The sequence below is a fragment of the Pelodiscus sinensis genome, chromosome 1 (assembly GCF_049634645.1).
Source record: "Pelodiscus sinensis isolate JC-2024 chromosome 1, ASM4963464v1, whole genome shotgun sequence".
NCBI classification, from domain to species: Eukaryota; Metazoa; Chordata; order Testudines; family Trionychidae; genus Pelodiscus; species Pelodiscus sinensis.
Genome location: NC_134711.1, coordinates 327709276 through 327733121, shown reverse-complemented (window position 1 = coordinate 327733121; position 23846 = coordinate 327709276). Strand labels below are relative to the sequence as shown.

The 23846-nt window shown below is 46.8% G+C and overlaps 3 protein-coding genes across 3 annotated transcripts; all 3 read left to right on the top strand.

Annotated features, from left to right (window-relative positions):
* Window positions 1-885: 885 nt before the first annotated feature.
* On the top strand, window positions 886-1854 carry LOC102464082 (olfactory receptor 51G2-like). Its single transcript, XM_006128050.2, has one exon. The coding sequence runs from the start codon at window positions 919-921 to the stop codon at window positions 1852-1854; it is 936 nt and encodes a 311-aa protein (XP_006128112.2). The 5' UTR covers window positions 886-918.
* Window positions 1855-8290: 6436 nt separating this feature from the next.
* Window positions 8291-9226, top strand: LOC102443590 (olfactory receptor 51G2-like). Its single transcript, XM_006128051.2, has one exon. The coding sequence runs from the start codon at window positions 8291-8293 to the stop codon at window positions 9224-9226; it is 936 nt and encodes a 311-aa protein (XP_006128113.2).
* An 8724-nt stretch (window positions 9227-17950) lies between these two features.
* LOC112546599 (olfactory receptor 51G2-like) lies at window positions 17951-18886 on the top strand. The gene has a single exon (XM_025187215.2). The coding sequence runs from the start codon at window positions 17951-17953 to the stop codon at window positions 18884-18886; it is 936 nt and encodes a 311-aa protein (XP_025043000.2).
* Window positions 18887-23846: the final 4960 nt, after the last annotated feature.

Genomic DNA, 23846 nt, shown 5'->3' with positions numbered 1-23846 from the left:
ATAGCAGGGATCTCAGTGAGAGATGAGAGATTAGGATAGGATAAGAAATGGAAGACTTAGGTAATATTTTTGATAAAAGTTTAGAAAGGTAAGTAAAGAAAGGATGAGAAAGCAGATCACGAATGTGCCTGACACTCTCAGCCGCATAGGTTTATAGGCCTCCTCCCGGTCATTTCTAAGCCAACTCTCAAAGCCAAAAACAGATTTCTGCACTCTAAGGTGTTTGTGGGTGATCATGTTTGATTGGAGAATTAAATTAAAACACCTCTCTGAATATGCCTGAGCTGTCACGTTGTCTCCCCACGAGGAGGGGGTGTTTTTGACTAACATTCAGAGAAATACCGCAAGTCACATGCTGTTCCTACCTTTCTGAGGAAAAAGGACATTTGCCCCTTCAAGAAAGGAGATATTTGGGGCATACTGCTCTTAAACGCAGACAGGTATGACCTAACACCTGCACCAGTGAGACTGGTATTAGATGCCAGTTCTGATAATTCTATTTCAGGATATAGAAAATCGGCTTGGTGCCTTGTACATCAGCATATTGACTTTTGTGCTATTACCTATCCCAGCCCAATGAGCTAGAAAACCGACTACATATATTCTTCACCATAGATATTTATGGTTGAGTGCTATAATACCATATTTCAAGAAAGAACATCTTCTATCTACTATCCTTCTTATAATCTACTGCTGAAGTTAAGTTCTAACAGGATAAAATCTCTGTAGGCCTTGTGTGACTACTAAGATAGAATTAAAACAGGCAAAAATTCATAAAAAATATATTAGTTTGCAGACAAAATTAGACTAATAGGCTACAACTGAGCACAGAAAGATGTCTTTTTAAATATCTGGTCTCCTGTTCTTTTTCTTTTCAGGAAGGAAAGCTCATAACTCCTTGGACCTGCCCAGTACAGGATGTCAACTGCCAATGACACCAAATTCCAATCTGCAGTGTTCCTTCTCACTGGGATACCTGGGCACGAAGACGCCCATCTCTGGATTTCCATCCCCTTCAGCTTAATGTATGTTATTTCGATAGTAGGAAATGCAGTCATCATATACTTTATAAAAACAGACCCAAGCCTTCATGAGCCCATGTACATTTTCCTTTCCATGTTGGCTGTCACAGACATTGGCATATCGATAGCCACCATACCGACAATACTGGGCACATTCTTGTTTAACTATAGGGAGATCAGCCTCAATGCCTGTTTGGCCCAGGTGTTTTTCATCCACTTTCTTTCAAAAATGGAATCCTCCGTGCTCTTGTCCATGGCCTTTGACCGCTTCATTGCGATCTGTAACCCGCTGAGATATGCTTCCATTTTAACCCCACTGAGAATAGCCAAGATGGGGCTGGTGTTTGTGGTAAGAGGGGTGGCTGTAGCATTCCCACTCCCCCTTCTTCTAAAAAGGTATCAATATTGTCGAGCCAGTGTCCTGTCCCATTGCTACTGTCTAAACCAGGATGTCATGAAGTTGGCTTGTTCAGACATAAGAGCCAGCAGCATCTATGGCATGTTTGTGGCAATCTCCACTGTGGGGTTGGACTCGCTACTCATCTTCCTCTCCTATGTGATGATCCTCAAAACAGTGCTGGGCATCGCATCCCGCACGGAGAGCCTCCGGGCCCTGAACACCTGCGTCTCTCACCTTTGTGCCGTCCTGCTCTTCTATGTGCCAGACATCGGCCTGGCTGTGATCCACAGATATGGGAACAGCTCTACTCACTTGCTTAAGATTCTCCTGGGCTACGTCTACCTGATGGTTCCACCCCTGATGAACCCGATCGTGTACAGCGTGAAAAGCAAACATATTCGTGCTCGGATCATCAGTGCCTTCATCAAGTGAAGGGTCTGTTCATCACCCGCCTCCAGAGCTGGTGACACAGGAGACAACAAACGCTTGTGATGATACGGCCCTATAGTCCATCCCAGATGGACTCTGGTCTGGCTGAGAGGGAGAGGATCAGGGAAAGGGGAACGGAGCAGGAACTTTTGGGAAGAGATGGGATATAACTGGGGCTACAAGGGAAAAAGAAAGTCAGGGTGTGATAATTCTGCGACAAGTCTCAGCCCTGCAAACAAAGCAGTGAGCATGCCCCTGTGGGATGAAGGAGGATGGCGCTAGAGGGGAACAGCCCCATCCTCCTTCCTGCGTTTTGGAGAAGACTGAACTAATGTGACCCCCCCAAAGGGGGCTCCTCCTTTCAGTATCTCTTACAAGGGTCTCAGAGGGAAGTTTTTTGTGCCTGTAGGGCTCCCTCAGGTCCAAGGAGAAAACCTGGGCTGGCGTCTGTCTTCAGGGACCTGGTCAGAATGTGCTGTGCTCTGGGAAGCTGTTACCAATGGGCAAAGCTCGGCCTGGAGGACACAGGAGGGAAAGACGCTGGCCATCCGGGACAGGGTAGGAAGTAGCCAAGGGTTGGGAATTGGAATCCTTGGAAGCTCAGTATATTTCAGATGGATTTCTCACTGGGCTAGTGGTAGGACGTGCCCGCCACTGACTGGGCTCTGGGCTGGGACCTGGTGGAGCGGGAGGGCCTGGGTCCCCTAGCCCACTCCATTAGCCCCCAAAGGGGTCACTACGTCTGGGCTGCTGACTCAGGCCAGTAGGCCTTACTGCCCTGCAATAGGGAATGTTTGTTACTGACTTGGCCTCTAGTGCCCCTCTGACAGGGACTGCTGCAGACCTGGGAATGGGAACAATTATGGGGTAGAGCATCCCAGATTGGAAGGCACTGTGCCCTGCCTCCGGGGGGCAGGGCTGGTCTTACCACCCCATGACAGGGTCCAAATTCCAAATAAATAGCAGAGAAGCAGAGGGGAAGGGGAGGAAAGGAGAGGAGAAAAATAATTGGGAAAGAATAGTCAATTAGAGTTTCATGCTAAATGAAGCTGATAGAGAGGGTTCTAAGTGCTCTTACATATCTGGTGTTTGGCCTTTTTATGTCATTAGAATGTGGAATGTAGCGGGTAAACCATTTAAGGTCTTTGTTTAAACCTCTAGTGTAAGTATCAAACTTGTAAATGAAATTAAGCTCTGCAGCTTCTCTTTCAAGCTGTTTTTTTTAAATTATCTTGTAATAATATGGAAACTTTGAGATCCATTCAGGGGTGTCTGGGCAGGTTAAAATATTCCCCAACAAGTTCCTCTGTAACTATGGTTGAAATCGGCCTCTGTGTCAGGTGACTAAGAAGGTGCTGATTTTTAAACAAGACTTCGGAGGTGATCCTGGCCAGAGAGACCAATACGTATAACTCCAGTACCAAGCATATGGGTTGAAACTTTAATAGAGATCTGAATTAATGGACATGCAGATGACCATACATTGTTAGGGAAGAATCAATACAGCTTTTCAAAGAGAAGTCATACCTCACCAATCCATTAGAATTCTTTGAGAGTATCAACAAGCATGTGGATAAGCATGATCCAATGCATATATCATGGACTTTCTGAATGATTTTGATTTTGACAAGGACTCGCACCAAAGGCTCAGTAACTGGTGACAAGATGGGAAACAAAGGCAGGAACAAATGGTCATTTTTCAGAATGGGGAGAGATAAGTATTCGGGTACTTCTGGGTCTGCACTGGGACCAATGTTGTTCAACAGAGTCATAAATGACCCGAATATAGGGTATATTGTGAGGTAGCAAAATTTTAGTATAACTGGTTCCAAAAAACCACCTAGATAAGTTCATGGAAAATAAGTCCATCAGTGGCTATTAGCCAAGATGGTTAAGGATACAACCCCCTATGTTGGGTGTCTCAAAATCTCTGACTTTCAGAAGATGGGAGTCGACAACAGAGGTCTTTCTGAATTGCACACATGTCTGAGGAGACTGTCTTAGAGCAGTTGTGGAGGCCGAGACATTGTAGGTGGATGGGCTGAGCTACCAGTGGAGTTTTGTGAATAAGTTTGGGGATCCCCAGATCCTGGGTCCCCCTTTTCAATCTTCAGGGAAAAGGGAAGGGACCTCCCCTTCTGGAACAATCTGAGGGATATTTCCTGTCAGGAGCCTTGAGAAATCTCCCTTCTCTGCTTGCAGCTCAGGTTTATAATACAAGAAAGAGGGCACCTGCAGAGAAATCTGGTTTCTTCTTCTTGTCATTATCATTATTTCAGTAAGATCAGATCTGTGTCAGCACCACTGTTACCACTCAGCAGCCCTGAAGAGAGCCCTGTGACTAATTAGACCCATAGGAACAGAGCAGCCAAGCCCAGATTCCAGGAACAGAGCCTGCAGCAGCATTGGTGCTGCAAGCCAGTTGTTTAGCATCACCTCCTCACATCCCCTGTGATGTGGCCTCCTGCTGTTTGCCATTGGCAGTGATGGGGGTTAAAGCTGGTGCACACAAAGCCAAGCAGCTGAGGTTCCCTGATGGCCAAGTGGCCCCAAGGGAAGGTACAAACATGCTGCATAAAGGCAGCTGCCTCCCTATCTAAACACACACTGCCTGCTGCCCGTGCAACCTCTCCGGTGACTCCTTGTGCTGTGGGGTGAAGACCTCTGTTGCCAGCGGCTCCCCTTCTAGCAGGAACTGGGTACGTGGGCAGGTTTCACTGTCTGTAACATGCCAAGTGCAGGGCGAAGGCTGCAGGCTGTTTGCATTGGCAGCTGTTCTGTGCAGCAGCAGAGGACTCAGCGGGGCTGTGGGGTGACTCAGTGACGGGGCTGGGGGGCAGGCAGCACTAGGGAGCTTGGGAACTCTCCCCTACATCTGTCCATGCTCCGTGGTGTGTTTTTCAAACTACACAGAGCTCAGACATTCAAAAGTAGCTCAGAGTGTTAAGCCCCGGAAGCAATAAGTCAGCATTTCTGGAGGTTTCATGTGTTCTGGGCCCGATCCTGCCAGGGGCTGAACAAGGGGAGAGCCCACAGACTAGGAGGGGCTAGTTCTCAATTCACCGCAGATTTATTTGCTCCTGGAAATTCAATCACTCAAGGCATTTTCAATGGCTTTACCCTCTGGCTTGATTCTGAGGTCGGGAACTCAGAGCTGCATGGCGCTGTGGTAACTGTTCTGTTTCCCGACTAGTTGAGGGCACCCGGGCTCCTTTCCCGTGGATGCCCCTCAGAGTCACAGAGTCATCTCTGCCCCTCTCTGGTCTCTGACTGACAGATGCCAGGGCTTGTACCCGGCCCTTTCATGGGCTGGATTCCCAGGCTCCTCTCACCTTCAGACTGGGCCGTGGCTGCAGCGCACTGAGGGTTGAATGCCCTTGCCCAGGATCTGTGAAAAGGTCCAGCCTCTGTGGTTCTTCTCTTTGGGAGGTTACAACTAGCAAGACGAGTGCCCAGCCAGCCTTCTAGAGCCAAACACTGGTCAGTCTGAGCAACAGCAGAAAAGTGAAACATTGGAGAATCAGAGGGTTTTCAAGGAACAGTCTGTCCACGTCTCTGACCTTAGGCTCCCATTGAGTCGAGTTTCCTGGCACGCTGAGGACCTCTTCATGCCTGAATAACAGTTCCGGGGTCACTGTATGCTGGACAGTGGGAGCCCTGGAACTCAATATTTAACATGGTACCCACAGGGCCTATCACCACTCCCCATACTACAGACTGACAGACCAGAACCTGAGGAGAACCAGTCAGCTGTTAATACAAAGAAAGAAAAGTTACTTAATGTTTGTTTGTAGACATGCACCCTTAATGAGGGTGGAAATGCTGCAACCTGATGACCTTCTGTGACGAGGTAACTGGTTCTGTGGACACGGGGAAGTGAGTGGATGTGATCTACCTTGACTTTAGCAAAGCTTTTGGTACAGTCTCCCAGGCTATGTCTAGACTGCAAGCCTCTTTCGAAAGAGGCTCTTTCGAAAGATACTTTCGAAAGAGCCTCTTTCGAAAAAGAGCGTCTAGACTGCACGTTGAACTTTCGAAAAAGTGGCTTGCTTTTTCGAAAGAAAGCATCCAGTGAGTCTGGATGCTCTCTTTCGAAGAAGCCCTATTTACATTGAAGAACGCCTTCTTTCGAAAGAGGAACTTTCGAAAGAAGGCGTTCTTCCTCGTGAAATGAGGTTTACCGCCATCGAAAGAAAAGCCGCGTTCTTTCGATTTAATTTCAAAAGAACGCGGCTTGAGTCTGGACGCAGGTGAGTTTTTTTCGAAAAAAGGCTACTTTTTTCGAAAAAACCCCTGAGTCTGGACACAGCCCCACAGTGTTCATGCCAGCAAGTTAAGGACGTATGCATTGGATAAATGGACTGTAAGGTAGACAGAAAGCTGGCTAGATTGTCATGCTCAACAGGTAGTGATGAATGTCTCAATCTTTGGTTGACAGTCGGTTTCAAACTGAGTGCCCCAAAGATCAATTCTAGGGCCGGTTTTGTTCAACCTCTTTATTAATAACCTGGATGAGGGGATGAATTGCACCTTCAGCAAGTTCACAGATAACACTAAGCTACAGGGGAGAGTTAGTTATGTAGAAGGGCAGGAATTGGGTCAAGAATGACCTAGACAAATTGGAGGATTGGGCCAAAAGAAATCTGATGAGGTTCAGCAAGGACGAGTGCAGAGTCCTGCCCTTGGGACGGAAGAATCCCAAGCATTGTTACAGGCTGGGGACCAACGGGCTAAGCAGCTGTTCAGCAGAAAAGGACCTGGGGATAACAGTGGATGAGAAGCTGGATATGATTAACCATATAAACATCCAGTCCCTCTGTGAATCATGCTAAGCTTTCTGGCACCTTCCTGTCTTGTCTCACTGAGTTCTGCAGCCTACTCAAGCTCTCTGTGGTTTTACCATTGTAACCTTCCCATAAACATCCTTTCTGAGCCTCTACTTCTGAGTGTGTCCCCTTGTGAGGTGTGCAATCACCGGGCAAGGATACAGTCCAGAGGCATTGTATTTAGCTGTCCTCATTTGAAGGTGGTTTCTTTTTTTCCTTATTGTATGCATTTTTTTTATTTTTCACAGTCCAGAGAGTTCAAATTAAGCCACTGCAATTAAGCTTCTTCTGCTTTGCAGAATATGGGACAAGTCCTTGGGGCTGGGTTCTGAACTCAGCAACATTCAGTGGTGCTATATTCCCTCCAGATACAGATGTGTAAATTGGAACAGAACTGGGCTGTACTAATTTCCCTTACCAAATGCTCATGGTGATGCAATCACAGAAAGAGAAGCTAAAGTATTTGCATGGCAAATGTTGACGGAATCCAGGGAATTTGACCATCCTACAGCCTTCATCCTACGGAACCCACATCCTCTCCCTATACAAGGGTCTGTTGACTTTTGGTAAGTTACAAATTAACACAGGCAGGGTATGTCTACACTACCCCGCTAGTTCGAACTAGCTGGGTAGTGTAGACATACCCTCAGTGACTTCAGCTGGGGTGGGTAGCGAAAGCAACACATGCGTAAATGTTGCAAACACTAGAGTTGTGCTAAGATCAAGCTTAGTGTTAAAAAAAACTTCTGTCATGCTCCTGTGACAGGTTATGTGTGTAGATTACATACAACTACATTACACTCCCCTTTTCTGCACCTGTGCTTTTGTCTTTGCTGAAAGAAAAACCACTATTCAGATGGGTAAATTCCATTTAATTGTGTGTCTTTTGTTACTTGCTCTTCAAATTACAGAAGTGAAGATTTGTTTTTAAATCTTTTGGACGGGCTTTATATCTTCCTGATGTATACCAGAAACTATGTGTCACTCATGGGTGTGACGTAGTGGGGGTACTTGCTGGGCTGTGGTGACCCCTGCTGTCTGGAGCAAGACCCAGCAGGGAAAACCTCGCTAGGCAGAGGTAATGCCAAACTTGTTGAGCCAGGGGCCAGACACCCCCCATGGAGAGGAACAAAGGAAGGTGGAATGCTGCCCTGGCTGGGGGGCAGGGCTGGAAGTTGGTTAGTTGGTTGGTGGCTGTCTGTGAGGATGGATGAGACAGCCTAGGGAGAGGAGCTGGAGTTTAGGGGCCCAGTCTCCCCCCAACTCAAGGGGGCCTGAGGCATCCTAGCCCAGCTCTGTGACCAGACTACATCTGTGCTGTGCTGTATCCTGGAGAGGCAATAAACTTCCCCAATTCTACTGGCTGGTGCAGTCTGTTTGTGCCATTTCGGGGTGCAGGAGACGGGGGACCCCAACGCGCCGTCACAATGGGTGTAAATGCTAAATCAATATTGTAAATGTAATTGTATGTTCGCTGATATTCCAGGAACTCCTAGGAGTCTCTTGATATTCATTCAGGGCAGAAAGATGTCTTGTTCAACATCATCTGGTCTCCTGTTCTTTATCTTTTCAGGAAACAAAGGTCATAGCCCCTTGGACCTGCCCAGTACAGGATGTCAGCTGTCAATGACACCCCATCACAAGTATCAGTGTTCCTTCTCACCGGGATACCTGGCCATGAAGGTGCCCATCTCTGGATCGCTATCCCCTTCAGCTTCATGTATGCTATTTCGATAGTAGGAAATGCAGTCATCATATACTTTATAAAAACAGACCCAAGCCTCCATGAGCCCATGTACATTTTCCTTTCCATGTTGGCTGTCACAGACATTGGCATATCGATAGCCACAATACCGACGATACTGGGCACATTCTTGTTTAACTATAGGGAGATCAGCCTCAATGCCTGTTTGGCCCAGCTGTTCTTCATTCACTTTCTTTCAAAAATAGAATCCTCTGTGCTCTTGACGATGGCCTTTGACCGCTTCATTGCGATCCGTAACCCGCTGAGATATGCCTCCATCTTAACCCCACTGAGAATAGCCAAGATGGGGCTGGTGTTTGTGGTAAGAGGAGTGGTTATAGCATTCCCATTCCCCCTTCTTCTAAAACGCTACCAATACTGCCGAGCCAGTGTCCTGTCCCATTGCTACTGTCTAAACCAGGATGTCATGAAGTTGGCTTGTTCAGACATAAGAGCCAGCAGCATCTATGGCATGTTTGTGGCAATCTCCACCGTGGGGTTGGACTCGCTACTCATCTTCCTCTCATATGTGATGATCCTCAAAACAGTGCTGGGCATCGCATCCCGCACGGAGAGCCTCAGGGCCCTGAACACCTGTGTCTCCCACCTCTGCGCCGTCCTACTTTTCTATGTGCCAGACATCGGCCTGGCTGTGATCCACAGATATGGGAACAGCTCTACTCACTTGCTTAAGATTCTCCTGGGTTATGTCTACCTACTGGTTCCACCCTTGATGAACCCAATTGTGTACAGTGTGAAAAGCAAACATATACGTGCACGGATCATCAAGGCGTTCGTCAAGTGAAGGGTCCGTTCATCACCCGGCTCCAGAGCTGGTGACACAGGAGACAACAAACACTTGTGAGGACACGGCCATATATTCCATCCTGGATCCTTTTCCCTTGAGGCTCCTCCCTTCCTTCATCTCTTCACTCAAGGCTGCACCTCGACTACTCCCCTTTAACTGAGACTCTGTTCCCTGTTCAGGGTTTCACTTCCTAAGACCTGCTGAGGAACAAACTGGGACGAAGGGTGGTTTGGAGCAGTATTGCGTTTGGGGTTGTTTATTGGCATAGATTCGTAAGAGTAAGATTTTACTCTCACACACACGTCACAGTCATACTGGCAGTTTGGAGGCATGCTGCAAGGGCAGCGTAGATTACTTTTGATTTTGCAGGTGGCTGGAGTGCTCGACAGATGTCAGCTTCCCAGAGACTCGACCATGATGTTTTGTGGGAGATCCCTTCGGATCTGCAGGAGGCTTTACTTCCTCCGGGCTGGTCCCAGTTTCTGTTGTGATGTTACATTTTGTCTGAGAGAGGGAGCTTTTCTGGCCGCTTCTCAGTTAATTTATCGGCTTGCTGGGTCTTTGTCTGTCTGAAAAGGTCATGGATCCTAAACTACCTTTTTGGTTGGGTACTTCTCATTCACACCTCACACACATTCCACAGGTTACATATATATTCATAAGCTATTTGGTTTCTAAGCGCAGTGGGGCCTCATAGCCTTGAGTCCAAGAAATTGCATTGTACTACAGATCACATACCCGAAGCATGATAAAAAGCTTCACAAATTATAACTAAGAAAGCCAAGGTCAGGGAAGAAGGGAAAAGCAGAGAAGTACATCTGGTCAGCCGTGAAGTCCAGGGAGTGGGTCGTATCCGACTGGTTACAGAATCCAGAGCTGGTCATGGTAACAGCTGGCCGGAGAGCCTGGGCCACTTTTAGGATGCATATCCCAGGGAGTTTGGAGAGTCCGTAGCTCCCCAAAGCAGCCTGGGCCGCTGCTCAGATCTTTCAAAGGATTGACTGTGGCCTGACTGGGAGGCAGAGCATGAGGGAAAGGGAAGGAGAGGAGGTGGGGCTTTGTGGGAGGAGATGGGATACAGCTGGGACTTGAAGAGGAAAAGTCTAGAACTAGTCTCACCCTAGCAAGCGAGATCATCAGCGTGTTCCAGAGTGAAAGAGCAGGATGGGGGTCAAGGGCAGCAGACCTTGTTTTGGAGGAGACTAAATTAAACGTGAGCGCACAAAGGGGGCTTTTGTTTTTAATGTCCCAGGCTGAGAGTCTGTCATGGCCAGGAGCTCGGGGGGAAGGTCTGTGTGCCTGCAGGGCTGCCTCAGGCTTGAAGGGAACACCATGAGGTGACATCTTTCCTCAGGGACTTGGCCAGCATGTGCCATGCTCTGGGAAGTTGATATCAACGGGCAGAGCTCACTCCAGCCCTCCTCCCCCCACACACCACTGCTCTAAACTCCACTGAGGGAAGGTGAGACCAGGCCTGTGAATCAAACTCCTGTCACTGGCTCCCAGCCATCCCCAATCTTCCACAGCCCAGAGGGGAGCGCTGCTGGCTCAGCAGGGAATTCAGCCGGGCCTCACACCGCTCAGATGGGTGGGAGGGTGTTTGTGGGATGCTGGCACATTGCTCTGGGCATCAAGCTAGCTGGGTCTGATTGCCTCGCCCTGTGTCACTGTGGGCAAGCCCCTGGCGGTCTTGGAGCCTCTACACAGGGGGGTAATCGCCCAGCCCTGGCTCACAGCAGTGGCAGGAGTTAAATACATTTTCAGTGCTCAGATACTCTAAGACCCTCAGCTCAGGCCTGTGTCAGAGTTCAACAGAGCAGCACCTCTGGCATTTCTCTGGAAAAGGCCTCTGACTGCCGCCTCCTGTGGCATTGGCTTCTGGGGAGCCCCATGGCTCCAGCGTATTGGTGTCTGTGGCAGATGTGGGTGTGCTCAAGGATGACAGTGAGGGGGAGCTAGCAGATTTCTGAGGGGGGAGTGGTGCAGTGCCACAGGGATACCAGCACATCACCTGACAGACATTTCGTCTGAATGAGTTGAACTGCCAAACAATGGCATGGTGGCCAAACGGGCCTCCCCTTAGACAGGGTCAAAAGAGCGTTTGAGCATCCCCAAAATGTGGCCACTTCTGTTTCTGTATCTGCAGAGGAAAGCCAGTCTGATTTTGGGTGTAGTGATACATGAGATACAAGGGTGGAGACAGGTGACAGTTGCCTGGTATTTTAAACCTATTTTCTCTAACGCTTTGTGCTCTTTGACAATACACCTCCTACCTTAAGGATGCCGGCAGTGATGGTTTAGCTCTGGACACAAACACCCGAAAGAGAAGAGACTGGGGTGTCTAATCGGGCCTGCTTGGTGATCATCTTTTAGTTTAGATGGGGGGTGTTCCCAGCTGGAAGAGGGGGACAATTTTTTAAACTCTCCCCGAGACAAGAAAGGACCTGGTTGAGAAGGTAAAGACACTATATATCCCAGCTTTACTGTGACAGTACTGATGCTTCTTGGCCAGCATTTATCCTTGATAAGTGCCCATCAGCATTCAGAGGAGCAACTAGTTGAATCCAAGATAACAATTCCTGCAAGAGAGTGATTCATAGATCTATAGAATTTACGGCCAGAAGGAGACATCATCTAGTCCCTACCTTTTCAAACTAGACTTGTGAGGCTCTTGGGAAGTGTGTGGAATATATGGGAGTTGGGCATGAGTAGGTTGTGGGGGGAAACTTCCTGTTCACATATTACACTCCACTTTGTATATCTAGACAACGACTGCTCCTGACAGATCCCGTGTGTAGGCAGCGGTGAGCATTTGAATCTACATGGGGATATGCCTTTTGTTGGCTTTCTGCTAAGTTTGCAGAGCATTATACAATGTCATCGGCAGCTGTATGTGCAGCCGTGGGCTATGGTGCACTGTACGCATTCCACTGTAAGCAGGGGCCTCCTTTGTCATTTTGTTTTTAGCTCTTATTCAATCCAATCCAAATAAGAATCTTATTCTTATCCAATCAGTTATTGGCTCATTGATGCAACAATAATAAAACCCAGATATGACAAACAAAGAAGCTGCGACTGATTTGACTGCAACCCCACCCAAACGAATATCAATATATGTATTTGTGTGGAGGGAGGAAGGGGTTTAAACTTTAGGCTATGTCTACACTGCACGCTTATTTTGAAATAACTCACATGATTTCAAAACAACCGAGTGCGTATCTACACAGCAAGCCCCGTATTTTGAAATGATTTTGAAATAACGGGCTTCTTACTCATACTCCTGTGACCCTCATTTTATGAGAAGTAAGGGAAGTAGAAGGAAGAATGCTATTCCTTCAACTTCCTGCTGTGTAGATAGTACCGAAAGCTGAGTTAAGCTACTTCGACTTCAGCTACGCAATTAACGTAGCTGAAGATGTGTAGCTTAACTTGACTTAATACCACATTGTAGATGTATCCTTAGGCTATGTCTAGACTACAGGCTTCTTTCAGAAGAAGCTTTTCCGGAAGAGATCTTCCAAAAAAACTTCTTCTGAAAGAGAGTGTCTACACAGCAAAAGCGCATTGAAAAAGTGATCTGTTTTTTCAAAAGATAGTGTCCACACTGAATGGATGCTATCTCACATGTAGGCTGTGATTACTATGGATAGAGTGGCCACCAGGGCACCTGTGCTTTTTCCTCTTACCTCTTCTTTCGAAAGAACTCCCTCTCCCTGTCCACACATGCCTTTACCCAAAAGAACTCTTTCAGAAACAGGCTTCTTTCTTTTTTGTTTCAAAGCCCCTCTGTTCTTTCGATTTTTTTCAAAATAATGTGATTGCAGTGTGGACGTAAGTGAAGTATTTTTTTAGAAAAATGGCCATTTTCCCCAAAACAACTCTGCAGTGTAGACATACCCATAGAGACACAAAGAAGAGGGGTGATCAAAAGGAGTTTGAGAACCATTGATCTAGTCTAACATCTGTATATCCTGGGGACAGAATTCACTTTGGGGACCCTGCGATCCTGGGTCCCCTTTTTCATTCTTCATGGAGAAGGCAAGAGAATATATATTAATATAAAGATCCTAAGGAAGTTCCCTGTGCAGGGCCTTGTGGATTTTCCCTTCCATTTTCTGCACCTGGGTTTCTAATGTAGGAAATGAGGCTACAGGGGAGAAATCCAGCCCATTATAATTATAATGACTATTTCAGCAAGCATCACAGTTAAAACTTGGCCACAACCAAGGGAACCACGTGACTAATCAGAACTACATGAACAGAGCTGACAAGCCCAGATTCCAGTAGAGCCTACCCATGTTGCATCTCTGCACAATCCTTCTGGCACAGGGGTGTATCCCCACCCCGAATGCAGCAAATAGCAGCTCTGTGAAACATGGGTGGTTTACACAGAGTGCTGGGAGAGCTCTCACCCAGAGCGCCTGCCCTGGCCACATTTTTTCTTTAAAGTGGCTGCACTTAAGTTTTAGAAATGCTCACAACAAGCTAGAAAAGCAGCTGAGGTTCCCTGATGGCCAAGTGGCCCCAAGGGAAGGTACAAATATGCTGCATAAAGGCAGCCACCTCCCTGTCTGAACACACACTGCCTGCTGCCCATGCAACCTCTCCGGTGACTCCTTCTACTTTAGAGTGAAGACCTCTGGTGCCAGCGACTCCCTTCTAGCAGGAACTGGGTACGTTGGCGGGTTTCCCTGTCTGTAACATGCCAAGTTCAGGGCGAAGGCTGCAGGCTGTTTGCATTGGCAACTGTTCTGTGCAGCGGCAGAGGACTCCGCCGGTCTGACTCAGTGACAGGACTGGGGGGGCAGGCAGTTTGGGAACCCCTTCCTTGCATCCACCCATGTTCTACAGGAGCTGGTGAAGCTGCACAAAAATCTGACGTTGAAAGTGGCCCCATGGTGGTAAAACTCTGATGTCCCTCAGCAGAACTTCTGAAGAGGCCACAATTTCTGAAGGTGTCCTGTGCTCAGGTCCCAATCCTGTCAGGAGCTGAGGGAGAGGGGGCCCCACAGAATATCAGTGACTAGTTCCCAAATTGCCTCAGGTTTATTTACTCCTGGAAATTTAATCAGCAAATGCATGTTCATTGGCTTGATGCTGTTTTAGTCTCTGCTCTGATTGTGAGGGCAGCAATTCATTGCCGTGTTGCTCTGTGGCAACAGGTCTGAAAGGGTGAATTTGTGTTTCCTGACTGGCTGAGGATTCCAGCACTCCTACACTGTACACACCACTCCAAGTTACTGTTAGATGAGAGCACCTGGACTTCTGCCCCTGAGAGATGCAAGACTACCAGCATATCTGCCCCTCTCAGCTCTCTGAGTACCACATATAAGACCTACCCATGAGTACCTTCCCCTGATCATGGGGTGTAATCCCATGACCCTCTTACCCTCAGATTTGCCCCTGGGCTACAGCACACTCTGGGTCAACTGTGTTTGCCCAGCAGACACTTGTGAGCTCCAAACCTGTAGTTCTTCCTTTTGGGAGCCAGTGATCAGTGATTAGACTTGTGGCCAGCCAGACTTCCTGAACCAAAATACAAGTTGAACCTCTCTAGTCTGGCACCCTTGGGACCATAGCGGTGCCAAACCAGAGAATTTGCCAGATTGTGCAAGCTCATTATTGTCTAGCAGCATTACCAGCACGCCCACAGCTCACTGGACACTTAGAAGACATTTAGGGGTAAATTAGAGCTAAATAACAGCACAGAGCCCTGAGAGCCAGGATGGGTGGCTGTAAAGAAATTTTATGGGACCTTGAAAAACTTGCCAACACCCCTGAAAAGTGGACATCCAGCTAACTAAAATCATGCTGGACCACAGATGTTTCTGGATCAGAGAGTTCTGGACTAGAGACGTTCAACGTGTACCGTCGAATCGAACAGCAAGAATATACATAATATAGTGTAACGTGGGTGGATAAGAGGGATTTCAAACAAGTCTGTCCATATCTTTGATCCCAGACACTCCCACTGTGACAGGGACCCACTCAGATTTCCCCACTGGTGACCGTGGCAGCCAGTCTGAAGAGCTTCTCAGCATTGTGAATTCAGCTACATGTCCGGACCCCAGAAAGAAGCTCTAAGAGCTTTTAGCACCCATGTTGATTCATGACCTCCCTTGGGTGGTTTCCAGCCGCCTGATATTAAACTATCCAGAGAAATACTGGTTTCACCTAATACAGCCATAACATAAACATCCTAAACAGTGCCCCCAATCTCACTGTGCCGCAAACATCCCATGGGATGGGTTTAACAGACACGTCCACTGTGGCAGCTCAGCTCCGTGTCTGTCCCAGGGCATTTCCCACGTGCCAGGTACTTTATGAGTAGAGCGCGTAGGCAGGTTCAACGAGAGACAGTACTAGATTGCTCTCAGGTTTGAAACTAATTGTCCTTTCCATGAATGCTCATCCATTTGGCTTTGAAATCCATTTCCAGCAAACTCTCATCATGCCTGCATATCAGGAGCTGGGGTCATTGTGTACCAGAGAGTGAGAGGTCAAAGGATGAATATTTCCTATACTGCCCCCAGTACCTGTTACCATTCAGCATACAATCTGGAGACTGACAGAACTGAACTTGAGGAGAACCACTCAGCCATCTACCCAGGGACAGAGGAGTTACTAGAGTTGAGTTTGCTGACCCGTGATTGACTGAGGGCTGAGACGCTGGGACTGTCTTAGGTTCTGAAGAACCAGATGGCCAGTGCTACATTTTAAATCACACTCTAGCCTGAGGAATAAGGAAGATGAGAGGGCGGAGACTGTGTCAATGTCTGTGTGCAAAGTCCAGGCTTGTAAGTGTTGTGCCAGAACTCTTCATTGTACTACGAATAGCACAGACTAACCGCTCATGATAAGAACGTGTGTGGAAAGCCAGAGGCAGGGCTCTAGAGGAAGCGCCACAGGACGCAGCAGTGGTAACGTTACTGCTTACGGGTTTGGGCTTTGGGAAGTATTTCAGAAGTGCAGAATTCTAGATTCCCAGAAACAGAATGTTCATGTTGGAAGAGACTGCAGGAGGTCGTCCTGGCCAACCCCAACTAAGTCATCCCATCCAGGCCTTAAAAACCTATAAAGATGGAGATTGTGCCAACTTCCTAGGAATCCCATTCTATTGCCTTAGTACCCTCAAGGGTTTGGTGATATTAGTACTTTTATTCAGTGAACACTTTTATCATATTCATTTGTGGTAACTGAGCGGAAGCTGTTGCTAGCACCTGCATTCCGAGTCATGCATTTAATCGCTCTTCAGGGCTTGTCGAAGATATCCCAAAATCCCTTGAGAGAGCCTACCAGTCTGTGTAGCAGCAAAATGTAGAGAGCTGAGGTTCAGGAAAGTGGAGTGTAATAATGGTTCTTTGTAATTGGCACCCATCACCTCTTACAGGGAGGATGGAGGAAGGAGCTTGCACTCAGCTGGACCTAATATTTACACTATTCACCCATTTGAGATACCTTCCCTGCCCCCACCAGCTGAAGTAACTATCTATGTTAGCTTGTGACTTGCCAGATATCTACATACACTTGGATGGGGAGAGGTTGCAGGTCTTGTGAGGAAGAGAAGAGGCCTGTAGTATTATCTAATTCTCTGGAGTCTAAGCAGGCAAAGCCCTTCAGCTTCTCCTGGAGGGATTCTTGGGGGGATCAGAGTGTGTCACTGGGAGTATTTGGTAAGGGAAAGTGAATAACATCTGGTTCTGATCCAATTTGCACAGGGAAATCTGGAGTGAGGCCATTGAACTCACTGTTATGGAAACAAGAACATGGACCTAAGAATTTATCACCTGCTCTTCAAAGAGGCAGTGGCATAATTTGAACACTCAGAAATGGAGAAAATAAAATATACATATAAGGAGGCCATCAAACATGTCTATAAATAGAGTCAGTGCAGGATAGATAAATATAAGGGCTGTTCTCACCATTCATTTGCTCTTTGTTTTTACATCCCATGATACAACGTGTCACACTCAGCAGGGGAGAGGCCAGAAAACTGTAAAATCTTCTGAGGGGAAGGCTAGAACTGTAAAATCACATGGCCCTGAAGCAGGCTGTGGAACTCCCAGCCCCAAAATATCAATGGGTCATAAATTTAGTAGGATTCAAAGAGAACCCACATGCTAATGTGACTAATCAGAAAACCCAAATACACTACTGAGAATGCACCTGATTTGCACCACAGAATATGTCTCATATGTGTGTCGGGGAGAAACTTTCCCTGGGAGCAGGTTTTCTCATAGCATCCTGTTGCAGGGTTTTGTAGACCTGCCTCTGAACTATCTGATACTGGCCAGGAGATATAGGGGCTCCCTGCTATAAGTCACCCTGATATATATCCATTCTATATTAAAGTCATTGACATTTGTAGGAACTGATGCATTATAAGTCCTCCCATTCCCCGTGATCAATCGTGCAAAACACCCCCCAATTTGTTTAAGTGAAAGTCAGCCGTGGGAAAAAAAATTCCCTTTTAAGTTGTTTCACTCTAAGTCCAAGTTTTTTGGAACATATCTTGGTCTTATAGTGAGGACTCCCTGTACTGGGTAGATGGACTGCAGGTTTGATCCAATCTTCCTACCATTAGTGTAAATCCAAGACTATGTATTTGCTGATCTTTCTTGGGAGAATAGACACATGTCTCTTTAAATGTCATCCAGTCTCCTGTTCTGTTTCCTTTTCAGGAAGGAAAGTTCAAAACACCTTGGAACTGTTGAGTACATTATGTCAGCTGTCAATAACACCAAATTCCAATTTTCATTGTTCCTTCTCTCTGGGATACCTGGACAGGAAGATGTCCATCTCTGGATCGCTATCCCCTTTTGCTTTATATATGTTATTTCGACAGTAGGAAATTCAGTCATTCTGTTCATTATAAAAACAGATCCAAGCCTCCATGAGCCCATGTACATTTTCCTTTCCATGTTGGCCCTCACTGATCTTGGCTTATCAACATCCACCATAAAGACAATACTGGGCATATACTTGTTTAACTCTAGAGAGATCAGCCTTGATGCCTGTTTTGCCCAGCTGTTCTTCATCCACTCGCTTACATTACTTGAATCTTCTGTGCTCTTGTTAATGGCCTTTGACCGCTTTGTTGCAATCCGTGACCCACTGAGATACGCTTCCATCTTAACCCTGCCAAGAATAGCCAAGATGGGGCTGGTGTGTGTGCTAAGAGCAATGGCTCTAACATTCCCACTCCCCTTTCTCCTGAAACGGCACCGATATTGTCGAACCAATGTCCTCTCCTATTCCTACTGCCTGCACCAGGACGTCATGATATTGGCTTGCACCGACATCACCGTCAACAACATCTATGGCTTGTTCATTGCTATCTTGACCTTTGGGTTGGACTCACTGATCATTTTCCTCTCTTACATGAAGATCCTCAAAACAGTGCTGAGCTTTGCATCCTCTCTGGAATCCCTCAGGGCCCTGAACACCTGTGTCTCCCACATCTGCGCTGTCTTGCTCTTCTACACACCTGTTATTGGGTTGCCTGTGATCCATAGATTTGGGAAGGACTCTTCTCACTTGCTTCAGGTTCTCCTGGGCTATGTCTACCTGTTGGCCCCCCCTCTGATAAATCCGATTGTGTACAGCGTAAAAAGCAAACACCTTCGTGCGAGGATTGTCAGAGCCTTCGTCAAGTGAAAAGTCAGCTCATCATCCGTCTCCAGGGTCGGAGACACAGGAGATGAAAACCATGATTGATGTCCATGGCCACCCATTTCATCCTGGATCCTTCTCCTCTGAAGCCCCTTCCATTGCCCCATCTTTTCTGCCCAACTATACTGTGCCCAACTCTGCTACAACCCTGGACTGTAAGTCAGAGCTAGGCCATTATGTGAGCTGTTCAGAGAACTGGAGGGACTGTGAGGAGTCCTGGAGTCCCCATATTTACTCTCCTTCATCCCCTACCCCCAAGATGTACAACCTAGGGAAGGCAGAGAGTCCAGGCCTCCCCACAGCAGCCTGGGCCTCACTGGCAGCTCTGAAACTGGCTCAACTCTGGCCTGGCTGGAAGCAGAGCATCAGGGAAAGTGGAGGAGTAGGGGCAGGGCTTAGTCGGAAGGGTTGTGGCATGGGGCAGGGCTTCAGAAAAAGAAAGCTCATAGGGGGTTTGAACAAACACCAACCCGGCAAAGAGGGTCATGGGGGTGTTCCTAAGTAAAGGAGGAGGATGGAGTCAGTACGCCAGAGCACCCATGTGTTTGGGAAACCTGAATTAAAGTGACCTCACAATAGGGACTCCTCTTTTAGGTATCTCAGGTTGAATCCTTGCAAGGGTCTCAGAGGGAAGGCCTGTGTGTGCTCAGGGTTACCTCAGGCCTGAAGGAGATGCCCTGGGGTAGCATTGGTTCTCAGGGACTTGGCCCGAGTGTGCTGTGCTCTTGGAAGCTCTTCCCAATGGTCTGATGTCAGTCCAGTCTCCAGAAGAGGCCAGTGAATGTAGTCCCTATAATTGACTCTGGTATCTGTAGCACAGAGGAGAGATCTGCTGGAGCAGCATAGAATTTAGCCAGGCCCATCACTGCGCAGGTGCCTGGAAGTCTGGCCCTGTGGTCTGTGCTTTGTGACTCACGACAGCTGGCTTTGATTTCTTGTCTCTGGGGGCAAGCCACTGCCTGTCTCTGAGCCTCTGCACAGGCGGATAATTGCCCTGCCGCACGGCAGGGATAGGGGGCTAAATACATTCAAGGTGCTCAGATACTCTGGGACTCTAAGATCAGGGCGGTTTCCAGGGTCCATAGCACAATGCTGCTTTCACCTTTTGTAGCTGTAACTACATTTTAAATGTGTATTCACTTCTTTCTGATTTTACAAAGTGGGTCTTTGCCCGTGAAAGCTTGCGCCCAAATCAATGTTAGTTTTTAAGGTGCCCAGGGATTCCTCCTTGATTGTGCAGAAACAGACAAACAGGGCCACCTCTCTGACACTTCTGGTGGCTTGTTTACTGACCAGCCTCCTTGTGCTGTCATTTATGGGCAGTTCTCTCCTTCCTCTGTCTGCTAGGTAATTGGCATCCATGTAGATGCTTTCTGGCTTGTTTTCTAATGCAATTTGTTGACAGTCAAATGATTTAAATCAGGTTGTTTCTTTACCTGGAATATTTACTGACATTCCTTTGGGAAAAGGCCCCTTTCCCCATCAGAATGGCTGCAAGGAAACCAAGAATTTTCTTAGGTCCATGGTGTCCAACACACTAGCTACTAGTCACATGTGGCTATTTGGCTAGTTGAGTGTGGCCAGTTTGCTATAGCAGTAGCCGCTATAGTGGCTACTGCTTCAAAACTGGATGGACACCATGGTCTTAGGTTATGTCAACACTGGGAAGGTTTGGGGACGAAAGTGCTGTTGTCGTGGAAAAGTCAACAACTGTGAAAAACCGATCAAACTGGATTTTCTGTCGCCCATTGTCGACATTCCATGGCCACATTGATAGCACCCTGTCAACAGATAGAGCAAAGCAACATGGGTAAGCATCTCACAGTGAAGTGTTGTGGGGAGGCAGAGCTGATTCCTGTGCTTCTTAGGATTCCCTCCTAGTTCTGTGAGCTCTCCATTGTGAGACATGTCAAAGCAACACAGCAGCCTCGCCAGCCCTCCCACTGCAAGCAGCAGCCTGTCTACTGCTGTATTCCTAGCATGGCAGAACAGGAGCATATCAATGATTTCTTCTTTGTTCCCCAAATGGAGCAGCTCACTCAGCTGCCAGGTACTTCCTGGAGCTTTGAAAGGGGAGGGCTGCATGCCTGCAGAGCAGCAGAGATTATAGAACACTGAGCACAGCCATCAGGGCAAGCATTGTGGGATACTGGTGGAAGGCATGTCTCTTGACAAAACAAACAGCAGAGTCCACACTGGTTCTTTGTTGACAATAAAGGGAGGGGAAAAGACAGAAGTCTCTCATGGGGTAGAAGATTTTTGTTGACAAAACTGAGTGTTTTCCAAGAAAAATGTTGCATTCTAGTGTGTACACTCTCACAGTTCTGTTGCCAAAACGCAGGTTTTGGTGACAAAATTGCCAGTGTAGACAAGGCCCAAGGCACCAATCGACTAAGGGATTTGACCACGGTCACATAAGAACAAAATAACAATAATGGATTTCAAGCGGGGACATTTAGCAAATTCGGGGAGTTGGTAGGCAAGATGCCATAGGAAGTAAATCAAAAAGGAAAAACAACTGAAGACAGTTGTCAGTTTTTCAAAAAGACATTATTAAGGCACAAGTGCAAACTATTCTACTCTACGGAAAAGATTGGAAATATGGCAAGAGACCATCCTGGCTTACCCAGGAGATTTAGAATGATCTAACAATCAAAAAAAGAGTCTGAGAAAAAGTGGAAACTAGGTCAAAGTACAAAGGATGAATATAAACGAATAGCACAAGTATGTAGAAGCAAAATTAGAAAGGTGAAGGCACAAAATGAACTGAATGCAAATAGAGATATAAAGGGTAACAAGAAAACATTCTACAGATACATTAGAAGCAAGAGGAAGATTAAGAACAGGGTAGGCCCATTGCTCAATGAAGAAGGAGAAACAATAACAGAAAATGTGGAAATGACGGAGGTGCGTCATGACTTCTTTGTTTCAGTTTTTAACAAGAAGGTTGGTGGTGATCGGATGACTGATATAGTGAACACCAGTGAAAGTGGGGTAGGTTCAGAAGCTAAAACAGGGAAACAGCGAGTTAAAAATAATGTACACAAATTAGATGTCTTCATGTCACCAGGGCCTGAGGCAAAGCATCCTACAATATTCAGGGAGCTGGCTGCAGAGTATCTGAGCCATTAGAATCATACAAACCTAAAACTGGGAGGGACCTTGAGAGGTCCCCTGCCCTCATGGTGGGACCAAGCACTATCTAACTCATCCCTGACAGATGTCTATCCAACCTGCTCTTAAATATCTCCAGTGATGGAGATTCCACAAGCTCCCAAGGCAAATTATTCCAGTGTTTGACCACCCTGACAGTTAGGAACTTGTTTCTAATGTCCAACCTAAACCTCCCTTGCTGCAGTATAAGCCCGTTGCTTTTTGTCCTAGCATCAGAGGCCAAGGAGAACAATTTTTCTCCCTCCTCCTTGTAACACCCTTTGGGTATGTCTACACTACCCTCCTAGTTTGAACTAGGAGGGTAATGTAGGCATACCGCACTTGCAAATGAAGCCCGTGATTTGAATTTCCCAGGCTTCATTTGCATAAGCCGGGCACCACCATTTTTAAATCCCGGCTCGTTCGAACCCCGTGCCGCGCGGCTACACGTGGCACGGACTAGGTAGTTCAGACTAGGCTTCCTACTCCGAACTAGCTAGTCCGTGCCGCGTGTAGCTGCGCGGCACGGGGTTCGAACGAGCCAGGATTTAAAAATGGCGGTGCCCGGCTTATGCAAATGAAGCCCGGGAAATTCAAATCACGGGCTTCATTTGCAAGTGCGGTATGCCTACATTACCCTCCTAGTTCGAACTAGGAGGGTAGTGTAGACATACCCTTTTAGATACTTGAAAGCTGCTATTATGTCCCCTCTCTATCTTCTTTTTTTCTAAACTAAACAAGCCCAATTCTTTCAATCTTCTCTCAGAGCTCATGTTTTCTAGACCTTTAATCATTTTTGTTGCTCTTCTCTGGACCATCTCCAATTTCTCCACATCTTTCTTGAAATGCAGTGCCCAGAATTGGACACAATACTCCAGCTGAGGACTAATCAGTGCAGAGTAGAGTGGAAGAATGTCTTCTCGTGTCTTGCTCACAACACTTTTGTTAATGCATCCCACAATCATGTTTGATTTTTTTGCAACAGTGTCACAGTGTTGATTCATGCTTATGAACCCTAGATCCCTCTCTGCAGTACTCCTTCCTAGACAATCACTCCCAGTTCTCTGTGTGAAACTGATTGTTGCTTCCTAAGTGAAGTAGTTTGTATTTGTCCTTATTAAAGTTTATTACATTTCATCTTGTTTGTCTCAGACCATTTCTCTAGTTTGTCCAGATCATTTTGAATGTTGACCCTATCCTCCAAAGCATTTGCAACCTCTCCCAGTTTGGTATCATCTGCAAACTTAATAAGCATACTCTCTGTGCCATCATCTAAATCATTGATGAAGATATTGAACAGAACTGGTCCCAAAATAGACCCCTGCAGAGCCCCACTTGTTATGCCCTTCCAGCATGATTATGAACCATTAATAACTACTGTTGGAGAATGGTTATCCAGCCAGTTATGCAGCCACCTAACAGTAGCTCCATCTAAGTTGCATTTCCCTAGTTTATTGATAAGAAGGTCATGTGAGACCATGTCAAATGCCTTACTAATGTCTAGGTATACCACATCCATAACTTCTCCCTTATCCACAAGGCTTGATATCCTATCAAGGAAAGTTCTCAGATTGGTCTGATATGATTTGTTCTTTACAAATCCATGATGGCTGTTACCTATCATCTTATTATCTTCATTAATTACTTGCTCCATTATCTTCCCTGGCACAGAAGTTAAACTAATTTAACTATTATCATTGAAAAGACATGGAAGATGGGAGATATTCCAGAAGACTGGAAATCGGCACATGTCCCACCCAAATATAAACAAGGAAATAAGGGCAACCCAGGG

What these genes read in the sequence shown, in the direction of transcription:
- LOC102464082 (XM_006128050.2), top strand. Translation starts at nt 919, where the DNA reads ATGTCAACTGCCAATGACACCAAATTCCAATCTGCAGTGTTCCTTCTC.
- LOC102443590 (XM_006128051.2), top strand. Translation starts at nt 8,291, where the DNA reads ATGTCAGCTGTCAATGACACCCCATCACAAGTATCAGTGTTCCTTCTC.
- LOC112546599 (XM_025187215.2), top strand. Translation starts at nt 17,951, where the DNA reads ATGTCAGCTGTCAATAACACCAAATTCCAATTTTCATTGTTCCTTCTC.